The sequence below is a fragment of the Struthio camelus genome, chromosome Z (genome assembly GCF_040807025.1).
Source record: "Struthio camelus isolate bStrCam1 chromosome Z, bStrCam1.hap1, whole genome shotgun sequence".
Taxonomy (NCBI): domain Eukaryota; kingdom Metazoa; phylum Chordata; class Aves; order Struthioniformes; family Struthionidae; genus Struthio; species Struthio camelus.
The window spans coordinates 10,449,479-10,465,496 of record NC_090982.1 but is presented as its reverse complement, the minus strand read 5'-3'; the positions used below and the strand labels follow the sequence as shown (position 1 = coordinate 10,465,496).

At 50.7% G+C, this 16,018-nt stretch overlaps 1 protein-coding gene across 7 annotated transcripts in view; it reads right to left on the bottom strand.

The window, feature by feature from the left end:
• The window catches only part of CORO2A (coronin 2A), a 57,358-nt gene extending 44,112 nt beyond the window's left edge, over positions 1 to 13,246 (bottom strand). Inside the window, exon 1 of one of the 7 annotated variants that reach the window (XR_011137656.1) lies at positions 13,082 to 13,246. Coding sequence is in view for 1 of the 7 variants with exons in the window: in XM_068926790.1 (XP_068782891.1) it covers positions 12,268 to 12,399 (132 nt within the window). In the remaining 6 variants the exon portion in view is untranslated. Of the gene's footprint in view, positions 1 to 2,253; positions 2,271 to 12,267; positions 12,723 to 12,836; positions 12,939 to 13,081 lie in introns of those variants that run through there. The other 6 variants (XR_011137655.1, XR_011137654.1, XM_068926793.1 and 3 more) reach the window with 6 other exon arrangements.
• Between the last annotated feature and the right edge of the window lie 2,772 nt (positions 13,247 to 16,018).

Sequence of the window (16,018 nt, the reverse complement as noted above, 5' to 3'; positions counted from 1 at the left end):
TGGCTACCAGGAATGAAACAAAACAGCTCTCCATAATACAAGGTGGAGACAGTGAAATCCAGAGAGTGACCTTCCTGATTAGGCCCTCCTCCAGCATTTGTACGGAATCAAAGCAGAAACCACACTGGTCTCCTTGGGGCAGGGAGAAACATGTAACAGGGTCGAGAATGAAAACCCTCGCTGGCAGTATTGCTGCTTTCCCATTGTCCAGTATCGCTCCATGGTTGCGCTCTTCTGTCATGCCAGCACAGCAGGGAGATGGACAAGGGAGCAGATGTGGCTCACAAAAATAGCTCAGCCAGGTTATTTTTAAATGGATCATTTCAGCACAACTAAAGGCAAAGGCCAGGACCAAGCAGTAAAGGGAAGAGAAAAACTGGCTGAAACCACAGCCTCAGGCAGCTACCAAGATGCTACCTCAAGAAAGCTCAGATCCTCCTGTCATCAGACTTAATGAGTAACACAAGGCTGTATTTTGAGTGGGATCCTCTTCAACATGTACCGTGAAGTCATATCAGGAAGGCTGAACTGCAACCTGTCCTTCATTCTACTCTTGGGGTCATTTCCAAGCCTTAGACTGGATCTTTACATTGAGCCATCCTTAGAAGCCCTTCCTACTGTCCAGGAAAAAGTCAGAGAAGCAAAAGCAAAGTGATAGCAATCAAGGATTCAGAATCATAGAAAACTTGTGTCTGGAAGGCAGTTCTGGAGGTGTCTAATCCTATCTTTAGCCCCAAGCAAGGCTCACTACAAAGGTAAGTCAGGTTGCTCAGGACCTGGTCTAGCTCTTTGGAAGATCTCCAAGGATGGAGATGCAACAGCCTCTCTGGGAAACCTGTCTGCCTGCAATCTTGCAGAGATGGCCCGGGGTGTAGCTGGCCTCCTGCGACACAAGGATGCCCAGATGGCTCCGGTTCAACTTGCTGCCCACCAGGACCACAGGCCCTTTGCTACAGAGCTGTGCTCCAGCCAGTCAACCCCAGCCTGCACCACTATAGGGAGCTGATGCAAATCATGGGCAGAACTTGACATTTATCTTTGCTGAACTTCATGAGGGACTCTTTCCTCAGAGGCCACAGATAAGCAGAAAGCAGGCTGCTGATCCTCCAGGTCACTTAGGAAGCCCTGGGGCTGGGAAATGCCCATGGAGGGTCTATTGCCACCTCTTGGGAGTTCCTTGCAGTGGCCACAGGCGAGCATCCCATGAGCAACAGCAATGATCCACCCCAAAGCTAGGAGCCTGAGGCATCTGTGGCACTGTGCCCGTTACTCCACTATCAGTGGAGCCTGGAGCTCCACTTCCTGGAGGTTCACACCTCTCTTACTCAGGCACAGGGAGTGAAATACCACCTGGCTGCATGCAAGTTCCCCCAGGCCACAGGTGAAGTTGTTTCATGCATAGTGCTAAGCCAACAGCAACCAGAAATCACGTTGAAGGAAGTGGTCCGCCCTCCATAGGATGTGAAGAGACTTGCTCAGTCAATCCAAAGTCCTTTTGGGTGTCCCAGGGAGGGACCCAGAGGGCGGTCTGAGTTTGATGCCACATTCAGTAGCAACACCCTTTTCTAGCACTTCAGCCTTCCCCTTCCCTATGTGTCCCATGCCTGCAGTGAGTGGTGCCCCTGCTCTGCCAGCTCTGACAATAAGAAAGATGATTCATTGAGAACACAAATGGCTTCAGTTAACAAGGCCCTGAAGAAATACAGAAGTGGGTCAGTGGGGTGACAGGCTGGCAAATCTCAGAAGCATCCCGAAACTCAACATAGCTTCATGGTGTTTATCAGAGCTCCCAGGAAGGGCGGCATGAACCTGACCGAAGCAGAGAACGGGGACTCCGCCCTGGCTTCTTAGAAGGGGGTGCCTCTCCTTCCCCTGGTTCACTTCCAGCTTTCCAAGATAGCCTACGTACCCTGACAGAAAGATAAAACTGAGTGCCTGCTTTCTGCAGAGACAATAACCTCTTTCACTTTGCTGGTTACCTGGGCAGCAAAGAAAATATTATTGCTTATCAACTTCCTTGTAAGTACTAATGTAATTCTGAATTGAAAGAGAGGGCAAATTCCACCTTCTAGAGTGGCAAGAACCGGTTCTGTTATGAAAGAAAAACAAATACAACAAACTTGGTTCAAAAAACAAATCTCAAAGCCCCCCAAAAACTCAGTATAAAAAAGAAAGTGGTGAAATGCACAGGCTTCAAGAGACATTGAGGCATTCCTTCACAGAAGGGCAGCCTTGAAAAACTCATTATCCAACCCTTTGCAAGCTCAGTAGTTTCTCCCGAGGTCAGAACACCACGGTTTCGCTCTTCAGTTTCACAGCAGTAAGTTTCCCACCGTTCATGGCCAGGGCAGCTTCCAAATTCCTGGCACTGAGTTTCAGTTCCCCACTGAACGGATGCAATATGATATAGTTGGGTCTCCGTAACCTGCCATGCTGTTTGGGAAGGCAGGGCCCCTTGGCACTTTCCTTATCCTGAGGTAAAGAAGCTCTGCAGAGCTAAGCATGCCTGCAAACATCTGTGGCAGACTGTCAGGTACTTCTGTGGAAAGTTTGTCTCCAAAATTATCTCTGCTAAAGGCTACAGTTCGGAAAGATTTTCTTGCAGTGAAGCTGAATGTCACCAGTTTTAGGGGTTTGGCCACTTTTATGGAACTCCAAACCCTTGGTTTGTTGCCTACAGGCGTCCAGGTGGGGTCCGCTGTGGTGGTTAGAGGGCTCCCCAAACCTCTGCTGCCTAGCCAAAGAGCTGTGGGTGCCACCAGGACCTGCGCAGGTTAGGGAACCAGAATTAGCCAATGGGATGGTCACGCAGTGGATAGACACCAAGTGCAGATGTCTACGCGGTTCTGGAAGGCTTGGAGGCTGCTGGCTTCACTTCAGCATTTGAAAATACAGCCCCATCTTCTAATGTGATGAGATCTAACGTAACCACATTCCTGCGTGGCTGAGGGTTTGTGCATCACTAGTCCACAGGTGAAGATGCCTGCAGGGCATGATGAGATTCCTGCCAGCAGGACCAAGCCTGGCCTTGGGGTCTCCTCTCCAAAACCATCTGGAGAAACAGAGTTGGTTGACCGGGTGAAATGGAAACTGCTACCAAGCCCGGACACTAACTGGGCAAGAAAGCACAGCACAGATGCAAGGACCTCCCCTTTGGAGGTCTCCAGCCCCATCTCACAGCAAGACTGGCCACAGTACTAAATCAGGGCAATTACGGAGTCTCCAAAAACCCAAAGAATGACCTGTCCCAGGGCTGCACCACCCTCCTGGTGAAAAAAGCTTTCCCTGATGTCTGACCTAGTTCTCTCAAGCTGAAACTTAAGTCCTTTTCTTTCTTGCTACCTTACCTGGCCCTGCCAAAAAGGAATTTGGCTCTGTAACTGCCCTTTCAGTAGCTGTAGGCTGCTATTAGCAAATCAGTTTGGCAGCAACAGACACAGGTATCTACTAACACAGACTAGAAAAAAACCCAGGGTGGATCCCAGCAGTGAGCCTAGAACAAAGAGAAATGGCCCCTGCCACTCTGGCAAAGATGACAGCAGGGCCATTTCTCTCTGAAAGGCAGGCAATATCAGAGGTGTTCTTCAAAGCCCAGACATGCAGAATTCTTTCACCTTACTTACAGCATCATCTGCATAGGAAAAAAAAAAACATTTATGGGCCCATACAAAGGGAAGGTGGAGAGCTCTCCCACCTATATGCGGTGCTGTGGAATTGCTTTGTAATTCCAATTAAGGCTTTTCTCTTAGACAGGCTACTTAAATCAAAATTGACATCTCTGTTCTCTGGAAAACTCCTAACTCACTTAGGAGCTCTCTGATAGTGAGTCTCACTATCTGATGCATGACAAACCAGCAAGAGATTGTGAGGAAGGCAGATGTTACAGATGCAAAAGCCACTACTTTCTTCTGCCAGGTCACAAATTTGAACACCAGTCCACCCTGTAGAGCAAATATAGCAGGCCCAGGCTCTTTTCAGTTCTTACTCTGGCTTTGGTTGATGCTGGTTAAGCGGACAACTTCCTACGCTTTCCCTGCAAGACAAATGAGAGATTCGGTATCCATTCACTCCTCCACTGGGCTTGGCAAATGCACCATCCCAGAGAAACCTGTGGCATTACTCACAAACCGATCCATCAGTGCAGGTGCAGGACTACTATACTATTCAGACTAGGGGCACACTTTTGAAGCGAATCTCCTAATCACTGCCATTTACTAGGCTCCAGTTTACATTGCAAAGCAGTCTTGGAGCACACAGACAGGATTCCTTCTAGACGAAGCTAAACACGCTCCAGGATCACAACCCCATGCATTCCACCTGCTAATGGGACCAGCTGGGTCAAATTAAAACCTTCAAAATGCCTGTGGATGTTCAGTCCCGGCACCACCTGTTTCACTCCACAGATCCACTTTTCTTGCGCTGTAGGTGTGGCTACAGCTAACGCAGAGGTGACCTAGGTGACATTTTCAGCGTTTACAACAACCAAATGATCACAACACTGATCAGAAAGTCAAGTGATATCTTCCACTCCTCTTCTGAGAAATGCTGGAATAACCCTGATTGTAAATGTATAGCTTGTTTTTAAAGAGAAAGTTTCCCAAATATATAGTCCTGGTATCCCAATCCCAGCCTGCTTGGCTCTTCATCTGAGCCTTGCTCTAGGACCCAGCTCCCCCTCTTCACAATCCAGCCTGCCTGTTCTTCTTCCACTCTGCCTGCCTGGGCATGGCCAAGAGGCAGAGACAGTGGAAGAGGCAATCTCTCCACTCTTGAGCAGCCAATGGACATGAAACTCTCTTGTATGAATTTGGGTGCCTGGGACTGACAATTTAAAAAGCTAAAACTGGAGACAAGTGAGGAAACTGTGTCTGGAGAGGACACTGTACCAATGTAATGTCCCCTTCCTGCAGTCCTTCAGGCTGAGGAGCACCTCTGGCAGATTTGCTACAACCCGTCCGAATTCCCCATCTGCAGGTCCCCTCACCCTCCCTCTACCACTGTTACTTTCCAAGACAAACACCATTCCTCCAGCTGAGTCGATATCCATGCCTACAATCTGATTTTTTTCCTCTATCTTTGACTCAGCTTATGGCCACCTGTGCCTTAGGGATTTTTTGAGCTCTGCTTTCTCTTCAGCCAGCCCTAATGGACTTGTTGCCTGTAGGTTCATCCGACTTCTTTTCTTTAGCCACATCCTCAACGTCCTGCATCAATGATCTGCATCCTTCCAAACCCCTACAACAGAGCCTGACTTGCAAGACAGGCAGAAACAAGAGCAGAAGCACTGCTGTATTTTTTAGTATGTAAAATACAAGCTGTCATGAAGCCATGGAAAAGTTCATGTTGCAAGTCATGCAGTCAAGACAGAATAGGTGGGACACTGGAAAACTCTTCTGGAATATACAAAACCTTACCTAAAATAAGACTTTAGTTTCACTGGTTTCTTAAAATCAGAAGTGAGCAAAGATAGAGAAATTGTGACTTTACCTCCCTCTTGACTTATCGAAAAGATCTGCCGCCAATTAAACTTAAGAACTTCTCTTCCACTAACAGCCTTACAGAGGGCTGAGCACCAAACCCAAGCTCACAACAGTAAGAGATTCCCTAAAGTAACAGCAAGAGACGTTTACTGAAACCTCAAGGACGACCACGATATTCTTGAGGACGTCCTTTGTGATGGAGCGGACCCATAATACAGATCATCGCTGTGTATGAAAGTTCAGGATCATCGCCATTCATTCAAGTCTCATGCTCACCAATAAACCAAGAAAGAAAAATGGGAGATGGGGAGTAAGGTTTCCAGGTAGACTTTGGCTATGGGTTGTCTGGGTTTAACTCCTTGACTCTCTTCCTTAACTCTTCGTCTCCTAATAGCATTATCAGGCTTTCGCCTCTACTGTGGTCATAGAGTCACAGTCAAATTTAGGCTAGGAGGGACCTGTGAGGGCCTCTAGCCAAGACTCCTGCTCAAAACGGGGTCAGCTTCAAAGTTAGATCAGGTTGCTCAGGGCCTTGTCCATGTCACTTCTGAAAATCTTCACAGAGGGAGATGCACAGTCAAGTGAACTGTCTTGCTGAGTCTCTGTCTAGTTAATATCTGTGACCTCCATATGCAGTCAACACACACCAGCCGAGCAGGAGGGTATCTGTCCTACATAATGCTCTATCTCTATGAGGACTAAGCACTTAACACTGCCTCTCTGGTCACAGGATCTCCAGCCAACGCAGTCAGTGGAGTCCATCTCCTCTCACAGGAGACATCTCTCCAGGACTCCTGGCAGTTGCCATTTGGCTAATGGCAAGCTGAGGGACATCATCTACTTCCAGAGAACATTGCTCTCTGCGCTGGATGACTTCATTTAGGAGATCATCCCGCTTGATTTTAAAGTTTCTAGCAATGGGTTGGCCACCACCATGCTGGGAAGTTATTCCAATGATTGCTCCTCCATGCTGCTGAAAACACAACCACCTCATTATTTTGCCAAGTAACAAGTTCTGCTTACGTGTATTGGATCGTGGTCATCTGTGTCAACCAAACTAAATAACTGTTATCTGAAAAGATACAACAGGATTTGGATTTTTCAACTCCACAGGAACCCTGGTCACACCAAAACACAACCTGGACTCCAGGAAAGATGAAAATCTGAGCTGCTATTTATGAGATCTCAGAGTGGATTTGCTTGCTTCAATAATTTGTTTGTATAAAAGGGTGCATCACAGCCATGGTTCATAGCAGTATGTATGCCCATAGACCTTAATGTATGGCATGGTGGGGCACGAATCTTGAATAGATACAAGGCGCCATAAAGTCAAGCCCGTCAGTCCCCAGCTAAGCCTTTAAATGAGTGCTGTGTTTTTTTAAAAAGTGAGGCACCTAGTTCCTACTGATTTCTGTGGAAGCCGTTGGATGCTAGACTATCATTTGCAAAATTAATCTTTTCAGGCACCAATTGCTGAAATCAAGGCCTTAGTAAATTCGAACAGAAAAATGAGGTATGCAGCTGTGACCACAGGCCGGAGGGGTCCGAACAAAGACTCCGATCCTCCCTTACTGTAAGGTAGAGTGCCTCCATATGTAGGAGAAGATGAATGTTATGGCAGCAGGACCTTGGAGTAACGCCCCTCAGATTTTGTTTTTGTTCCTGTGTGTGTGTATTTTGGTATTCAAACTACATTACAGAAAATAGCAGAGAGAAAAATTAATGGGAACTAATTACATTAAGTAGATGATAGCAAGGCAATCTTTGACTTCTTCTATTTGTCTCTTGCAATTACAGACCTGTCTGGATTTTCTGTGCCTATTATCCTGCAATCTTGTTCCCAGCACAGGCTGCTTTTAGGGACCAGATCCAACAGATGACACTAAAGGATGAAAAGGAAGACTGGTCTTTCCTAGCATCTTTCACATTACCATATTTCCCAATAACTTCATTATGGGGTTCCTTAGAAAGAAGTGCTGCAGCTATGCTGGCAGGTCAGGCCAAATGGTAGCTACACTCTTCTATGGCTAAAGGTTTAATATTTTTCCAAGATTTATGTAACCTAGCTCAGGGCAAACAACGCGAAACACTAGTTTAAATAATTGAAGGATCCAGCTTTATTTTAATAATTCAGGATGTGCGTCTGACACAGTCAGAACCTCACAAATAACCACGTGGAAGGCGGCTGAAAGCTGAAGAGCAGCTGCAGACCCAAACCTTTGGCAGTCCGAAAAGGAAAACCCCACAGATATTTGATGGGAAAAGAGGTACTGTGCTACTGAGAAGGGTAAAAAAGCAATTGCTGGACTCATTGTGACAGCCCAGATCGCCTACATGACAATGACACCGAATGGTATTCACGAGAATACCACCCGTTCAGGGGTCTTTTTGGCAGAGGGGAAAACATGCTATGCACAAAGCCTTCCTGGCTAAATTCCCCCCAGGCTAAGCTGGAGCAAGGCAGGCTGCTCTCAGAAGAGACGAGATTTCAGAGCCCAGTCCCCTCCTCTCGGCTCCTGCCTGCGGCTTTTTCTCTGACTATCACTTCTCCACTTCCAGCACAAGCTGGAGTCGCAAGGCTTGGTCTCGTATTTGGTTTCGCTAGTGTCATCATGACCTCGTCTAACCTCTTTCCCCCAGGAGGAGCTCTCCTTCAGAGTTGCCTCCTATCCTGCTTAAGCACTGCTCCCAGAGCTGCAAGGGGAAGAACATGGTGGAGTTTGGCCTCTCCTGCTTTCCTGGCAGTTATCTAATCAGTTTCCATGGACTTTGTCTCAAGCTCAGTCATGAAGATACCATAAAGATGGGGAGTTTCTGCTGCTTTTTTTCTTCCTTATCATTTTCCTCCATGACTTTATCCCACACAAAGGAAGAGGCAGTGCAGCCACTCATGCACAGTACATCCTCTTTGCAGGTGGGAGCTTCCGTGCTTCCTGGGCCGTGATAAAGACTCACTAACCCACTAGACTGGAAAAAAACCCTTTGCACAAACCAGAACCCAGAGAAATGCTCCGAAGAGAGAGGCAAAGGGATGCCAAACTTTGGGCGTTGCTCTGGAAAATGTGAAACTGTGTGAATGAAGCAGGGAGCAGGAAAATAGGGAAAGAGAGAACAGGGGTTGGAGCCGTGCGCTGTCAGTGGTCCTGCTGCGGGCAGCCGCACATCTCTCAGCTTTAGGAAGAGCTTGACTTGGCTCAGGGTAGGAAAATCCCATTCATGCATTTCAAAGTGCTTTGGAAAGAGTAAGCAGCAGAAGCATTACCCTAACACAGGACTGCAGGGTATTTCCAGAATGGAGACTTGCTGGCCAGCAGAGGGGAAATCCCTGGAAATACTAGGCCAGTTTGGCTTCTCCTGCAAGCCAGAATAACCACAAGTGTATCATGCCCCCTCAGCCCATCCAGCCTCCTGGAGGATCGAAAGGTCTTTCCTGTTTCTTCTGCAGAGATGCAGAAGGCCCGTCAGTATAATTGCTACGTGCTGCAGGCTGCTTGCCTCAAGCAGCTTTCTCCAGCCAGAGCAGCTTTATGTGTACTTAACAGGAGAGAAGCCAGGTGACTATTGCATGTGAAACAGCACACCGTGCTCTCGTCATGGGAGCAGGACACCAGACGGTCTGCTGTCCCGTTTTGCATCGAGAGACAGCTAACACCTGCTATTTCAAAGAGCAGCCCCCGTCCAGCCTCCCAAGGGACGGCCCTGCAGCTCCTGCTAGGTCTGAACAGGAGTTTTAGCACAGCTAGCCTTAGTGGTTCTCCAGCTCCTCCAACACACCGTCTGGTGAACGGCAGTATTGGGTACTGTTTTTATTACCAATAAACAGTGCTACTATTTATTAAGGGCAGACCTGAATACTCCGATAAAGTGGGTTTTTTTTCTTTGAAGCAAACAGTTCAAGCAAACTTTCTTGGAGAGGGTCGATGTCCAAGAGTGGAGGAGTGGGTCTGGCCATTGATTAGCAGGATTGTGCTGGGGTTCCCTTGCCCCAAGGCACAACAGCAGGCAGGGAACTGCCTATTCGGGGACAGCCTCCCTCCACCGGTCTTCTTCACAAAAGATTTGCTTCATATCACGTCAGAACCCACCCTCCAACGGTTTCCCCACTAAAATCCCTGCTGTTTGAAATTAGGGTGGGATGGAGGCATTGTGCCACATAGTCCATGCGGACCAAGGAATATAAAAACAGCAGAGGCTGTGAACCGACCACAACATCTGAGGAGTTTGCAATGTCACGCGGAGCACAAAATCTATGTTAGTTTCCCCCTAAGCCAGTTGCACCTCCCTGCAAAGCTTCTGGAGATTTACCCAAAGCCTTCAAGTCTCTCACTAAAACCTCCAGGCTGCCTGGGTACCTCTCGCTCACAGCACATAGACCTGCTCCATAGTAAATGTACTCCCCCAATGCTCAGACAACGAAGAAATATGCACAGCATCCAGGCATCCGGCACCTCGGATATCCTACAGACAAGTTCAATGTGCCGCTCGCACAGGCACCACAAACCAGCTCCAGAAACCAGCAGCCTGGCCAGTGCCAACCCACCCAGAAACAGACTCACTAGAAAACCTCAGGAAGCAGATCACAGAGGCAGGCAGCCCAAAATGCACTCATTGTCCAGATACTAAAAAACTTAACAAACGCAGAAAGGTTGAAAAAATCATCCACTTATTGAAATGTGCTCCCAAAAATCTGGTCACAGGGCACAGATAAACACATTCGAGAGACAGGCAGAAATTACCCACTGGCACAGACAGCGAGAAACCCAGCACATCTCCAGGTACCCTGACATCACGTTACTGAACTGGCAACAGGAAATCCCAACCTGCTACATACATAACCAGCAATCAGTCTGATCCACAGGTCTAAAGCGAGGAAAGTCCCGGCTGATTTGCGAGGCAGCCTGACGCAGCCGGCCGCGCAGAGGGCTGTGCCTCCCCTCTCCCCCGGCAAAAGCTTCCTGCACGCACAAGACCAGCACGCTCATGCCGAATTGCTTCACCTCTAAGGAAGGGAGGTTAGGAGAAGCCGAAGGCAGAGCCAGGGCTGGACGGAAGAACTGCCTGGCTCTGCATCCAGACATCGTTAGCGCCTGGCTCTCGAGCTTCCCTGGGCTAAGGCAGCTCTTCACAGGTGAGGGGGTTGGATTTGTTGCTATGGCCTAATAGAGCAAATGAACTTTAAATAATTTGCATTGATGGAGATACAGCTTGCCTGCAATAATGCTAATTCCACAAAGACAACTCCAGTGCAGATTAAAATACTTGTTTTTTCCCCAGTCTCTAAGAAGCAATCAGCAGCCCCCCACCCTGCCTCTTGAAGCATTGCTCTAGAGTTTCCTGAGATGCTAACATCCAAACAGGAACTCCCTGCCCGTCTCCTTCAGTTATCCCCTATCTCTGATCAAACCATGAAGGACCAGAGGGCACAGCGAGTGGGAGAACAAAAGGAACAGGGATATACCGGCTGCTCCTTTGTTAACCCACCAGGCAGCCTGCATTTTGAAGTTTAAAAGACAGCCAACATCCAACTTCTCTCCTGTGTTCTGCAATTTCTCCACAGAGTTCATTTCCCTTGAGCACCCAGGAGGCCAGAAGAGATTAAGCCTGTTTAGGCAAATTTTAGAGGGGTTGCAGCAAGCACGGTGCTTCGTTAGGAACCGCTAGTGAGAGGAGGACTGGGAACGACTGGGATGCTGCAGGGCTGTTTGTCCCTACTCCAGAGCAAGACAGGGAGGGCACCACTCCCTGCCGGGTGAACAACAACACAGAGCAAGGCTCTGCATATGGCTGGCTTTCCCAGGCTATCAGGGACTTGTTTATAAAGCACCGTAATCATCGCACATCCCCTCGCAACGACCTGCCTAGCCCTGGAGACGCAGGGTCAAAGCCAGGTGCACAGGAAGAAGCAATACGCCAAAGCTGTGCTGCTGAAGGTCAAATCCTTTCAAGGGCTTGCCTTGCAACCAGGGTACCCCTCGGCCAGAGAACACGGCCCAGATGTCCCTTAGGTGGCTGTCACCATGCTCTGTGCAAGATGCGACCTGCCTTGGCATCAAGCAGCCAAAATCCCCACGCCTGCGGCACAAGGGGGCCAAATGTAATCATTCCCTCATCCCCCTCCACACATACATTATGTTTCTCTCTATATCATAAGCAAAGTTACACAGACGTTAAAACTGTGCCACTTGTTGAACCAGCAAGCAGGGCTGACAGGAGGAAGTACCGGCTTTCCAGAGAGGCAGCATCCTGCTGACTCCAATCTGTCTCGAGCCAGCATGAACCCATGTTGCTCTGTGCATCTGCTATGCACCTCTGAGTTGAAAACAACTCTAAGCAGATGCCCCAGAAGCCAGTGAGCTCCAGCCAAGGGTTGGCTTTTTCAGTCTGTAACACTCCGCATAAAAGATCACCCTGCAGTTACCTACAGTAAAAACTCTGTACCATGACGTAGCTGGAAAGTGAAATTCCTGCCCAGGGGAAACATATAGTACTCCAACCATCAGCTATGTCCTGCCACAATGGGGAAAGCACCTATAGATGCCCGCACGACTTAGGGAGCAGAGCACAGGATGCTTCCCTCCCACATCGCTCCCACCAGCACTATCGCACATCTCTGTAGCTGGAGCTCTTAAGCTTCCAGAACAGTGTTTCCCTGACAGCTGCAGATTCAAAAATCGTGGAAGGGTTAACACATCCTCCCCTCCTCTGGGGAAAGCAGAAAGTCTGCTTTCTGGGCTTGGTGGGAAGGCAAGGGGGGCGCAGGGACCTCCATCTCTGTGCAAAACCTTACCCTGGCTGCACAAAGCAGGGTGGGGCCCTGCGGAGCATCACGCGTCCTACTCGCCCACCCAGCAGACGGTCCAGGTACCAGGCAAACGGGGCCTTTCCAGGACGGTGGGAGAGGCGGTCTGCCTGCCATCATCCCCTGGAGAGGTGCCTCCACGGCCCAAACATCCCTGCTGCTCTGTCCGGGATGTCGGACTGGACTGCTTGCAGAGAAAAGGCAGTTCAGCTGGGCCGTGGGCCGGGGTGCCCGGGGCGGCGTGGGGCGAGCTTTTCCCTCCCGACGGCGCCAGGCGGGGAAGGCGCAGGGAGGGCACGGCCGCTGCTCAGCGGGCAGCGGGGCATGGCCACGGCTAACGCCACCCGCAACCACTGCCACCCCCACGGGTGACCTCCTCCCCGCCACACCGGCTGCGGCAGGTGCCCGAGCTACACCACCCCCGGCGCAAAGCGCCCCCTCCTCTCCTCCACCCACCCACCCACCCGCGCGTGTTGTCCCCCGCCCCACGCGTGTCGCGGACGGAGGCAGCGGGGCCGGTCCCCCCTCCTCTCCCACCCGGGACCGAGGTCTCCTACCTCGGCGGCGGGTCGGCGCGCCCGGCCGGCGGCGCTCAGGGCGTGCACAAGGGAGCCGAGCCGAGCCGAGCCGAGCCGAGCCGGCTCCGCCCCGCCCCGCCCAGCCGCGCCCCGACAGTCGCGATAGTCGCGACACGCCCCCACCCCCCCCACTCCACCCCCGCAGGTTATCCATGCGAGGATCCCGCTGCGCGGACGCGCGGACGCGCGGACACGCGGACACGGACCCCGGCACCGGCACCCACCAGGGCGGCGGCGGCGGGGGAGAGGTCCCCGCCGGCGGTGGTGAGGTTCCCGGTCGCCGCCCTCCTGCCGACGAGCCCAAAGGAGCTGCCGGCTCGGTTTCCGACGGCTAAAAATGCACGGCGATTCGGGAAACATCGGGTGGCGCTTTGAGGCTCGTCTTGCTGCGAGCAGGAGAATGTGCTGGAGACCTCCAGAGGTCCCTTCCAGCATAACCGCTCCCTGAAGCAGGTCTGTCAGGGGAGTGCTGCTGCCGACCATGCGTACGGGGCCGTTCTCTGTCATGGAAAGCGGGGTGTTCACTTTCCTGCTTTTTAGGGGGAGTCCTCATGTAACTGGAGCAAAACGTCTCCTTTCCCTAGGCATCTCTGACCCAGCTCGCTCTGGGGTAGGTGCCCACAGCCCCCTAACACTGCGACCGCAACAGGTAGGTCCTACTGGAGGAGTTGGGTATATCTTCCTAGGAGATCATCCCGACAGTGTCAAGACTTTGCCATCATCTGCCTAGTGCGCTGCCCCAAGACCCTGCCGTAGTTCATACGGCTATGCCAGCATGTTTCTGTATCTTAGGCACACCGCGCTCTGCTGTGTACTGCTCCTTGAATGCTGCCCGCACCTGTGTGACCTTTATGAGTGTGCCAGCCTTAGCTAGCAGCTGCTGCCTTGCTCTGCCGTCCCTGGCAGGTGGAGATCTGCTGGCTCATGTGAGCCTAAAGCTTCATATATGCCCAATGGCTCCAGAGACCTTCCTGTGCTTGCAAAATTCACACTCTCTCTGGGGTGAGTTGGTTTCTTGGCACACTAGAAGCCCCCCTAGTACCCTGGATGAGGAACACGGCAAGTAGGTGGCAAAGCCCAAGATCAGTCAAAAGGGCAATGAGACTTGTTTAGCCAGGTTACCCACCCAACTAACATCTCAGGTCCTGTCTGAATAGAGCCTCAGAAACAGCTGGCTTTTCTCCACATCTTAGTGCCCCTAATCACAGGTTGGCCGTGGCAGCTCCAGGCTGAGACGGGGCATGACAACACTGCGAGACTGGGTGTCCACCACAGATGAGATGCTGCAGTTCAGGTGCATCTACACTGATTCTGCCGTGGCAAGACAGGAGCCCACCAGTGCCTTGGGGCAGCTGAAGTCCTTTACGGGAGGAAGAGCAATCCCACCTAATCCTTTGAGGGAGCTGAGCAGAATTTCAGAATTAACCATCGATGCCCAAGAGTGATCTCCGTGCTTGCTGCCAGCTTCCAGGCTGGGACAATCCAGGAGACTGAGGCAGTCACGCAGAGAAACTGCTGCTGAGAAGCACTGCCCATGAATGGAGCACAGGAAACAAGCCAGCTGCTGACACCAAGCCATGGTGCTTGTGTAGGAGCTGTATTCGGCTTGCCCTGCATACAGGCAATGGGAAGGCATCTGAAACTCCTTTGCACCCTCACCAGTATGTGCTCGTGTCTTCAACACAGGAGAAATAGCAGGTGCAGAGATGCACATCACCGCCAGTGCTTCCATTCAGAACACTGTGGCCTCACACCTGGATGTGGCTGGAGAAGATTGCTCCCCAGGGCTGACAGGAGGACAAAGATGTCTTTGCTTGGGGTTCTGGGTGGGACACCTCCCTCCAGACTGCAGCCCTGTCTGCTGTAGTTATCTCTAGCTCTGCTAGTCTTTAGGATTTTCTAGAGGAGTAATTACAGAGAAATAGGTGATGCATGAGTGCTGTTCCTCAGACCTTTTGTAGATGTTGGCCCTGGAACAAAGTGAACTGCTGCCCGTTCTGCTTTGCTTTCTTTAAGTTTGGATGACTGGGACTCTTGGTGTCTGTACTGGGGTGTCCTTGACAACTGGGATGAATCCTACCCTTTGGCTTTCCTTTCCTGGGACTGCTCGGCTGGCGATCCAACAGCAAGGGCCTGGCTGAGCAACTGCTGGTGGCAGCCTGTGTCCACAGAGCAGGCTTGGAACAAGAAACCCTCCAGGGTGACCCTGCGGCACTGTTCCCCAGCACAACTCTCCTAACCTGATTTGGCAGCATGACTAGCCCCATCCACAGAGCACCCTCACACAGCACTTGTTGTGCTCTCTAAAGATAGCCTCCAGCAGCCCCAAAGAAAATGCTGTTGTTTGCTCTTTCTGTTGCAATCCAAAAGCAAAAGTTGGAGCAATGTGCCCTGGAGCTCTCTCTTGCCTCATATCCCTAAGCATCAGAAATCAGGCTAAAAGCAGGGTAATGTGATCGTTAGGCTTCTACCCACAGATTGTCCAAAATTAATGACAGGTGAAAGAACACCACAACAGCCAGAAGAGCTCGTATGAAAGGGAGCTTGACAACAGCATGTTGTTCACCATTGTAGGTCCACTGATAGCTAGAAATGACACATAGCAGTACAGCCTGCTGCAAGCAGCCACAAAGAAGAGAGCTGGAAACCATTGTGGCTGCTCTGCATTGCAGGAGCTACCTCAGCGTAGTCATGTGCGTGTTATCCATATGGCTGCACCCCATACGTAGCTGGGTGCAGTTCCCATGGAGCAGGGTCCTGCCTTGTAGGGCTCAGTTGCAGAAGCAGATGAAAAGAGACAGAAGAGAAACTGCTTTCTGCGTGGTGATGCCTCCCATAACCCTAGGATGCCAGGCCCTGTGGCCATAGCCAGTTTGCAGAGGAAGTATCATCAAGCAGGCATACTCTTAAGGCTGTGCTATGCTAGCACATGGCCCAGTACATCTGCCCTGAAGAGAAGCTGCTGCAGCAAGCATCATACAGTGCATGATCCCAGCCTGCTGAGGAGAAGGGGCCTGACGTGCCTGGCTGTGGTTGGTTTGGATGGAGCCCTTCTTGGGTCACTTGTAGTAGTGGTATACGTATACCTCCCAAAGGCTGGCTGGGGTCAGATTAGACTGCCACTTGGAGGAAGCCTCTATTTAGTTATACCCAATTACTGT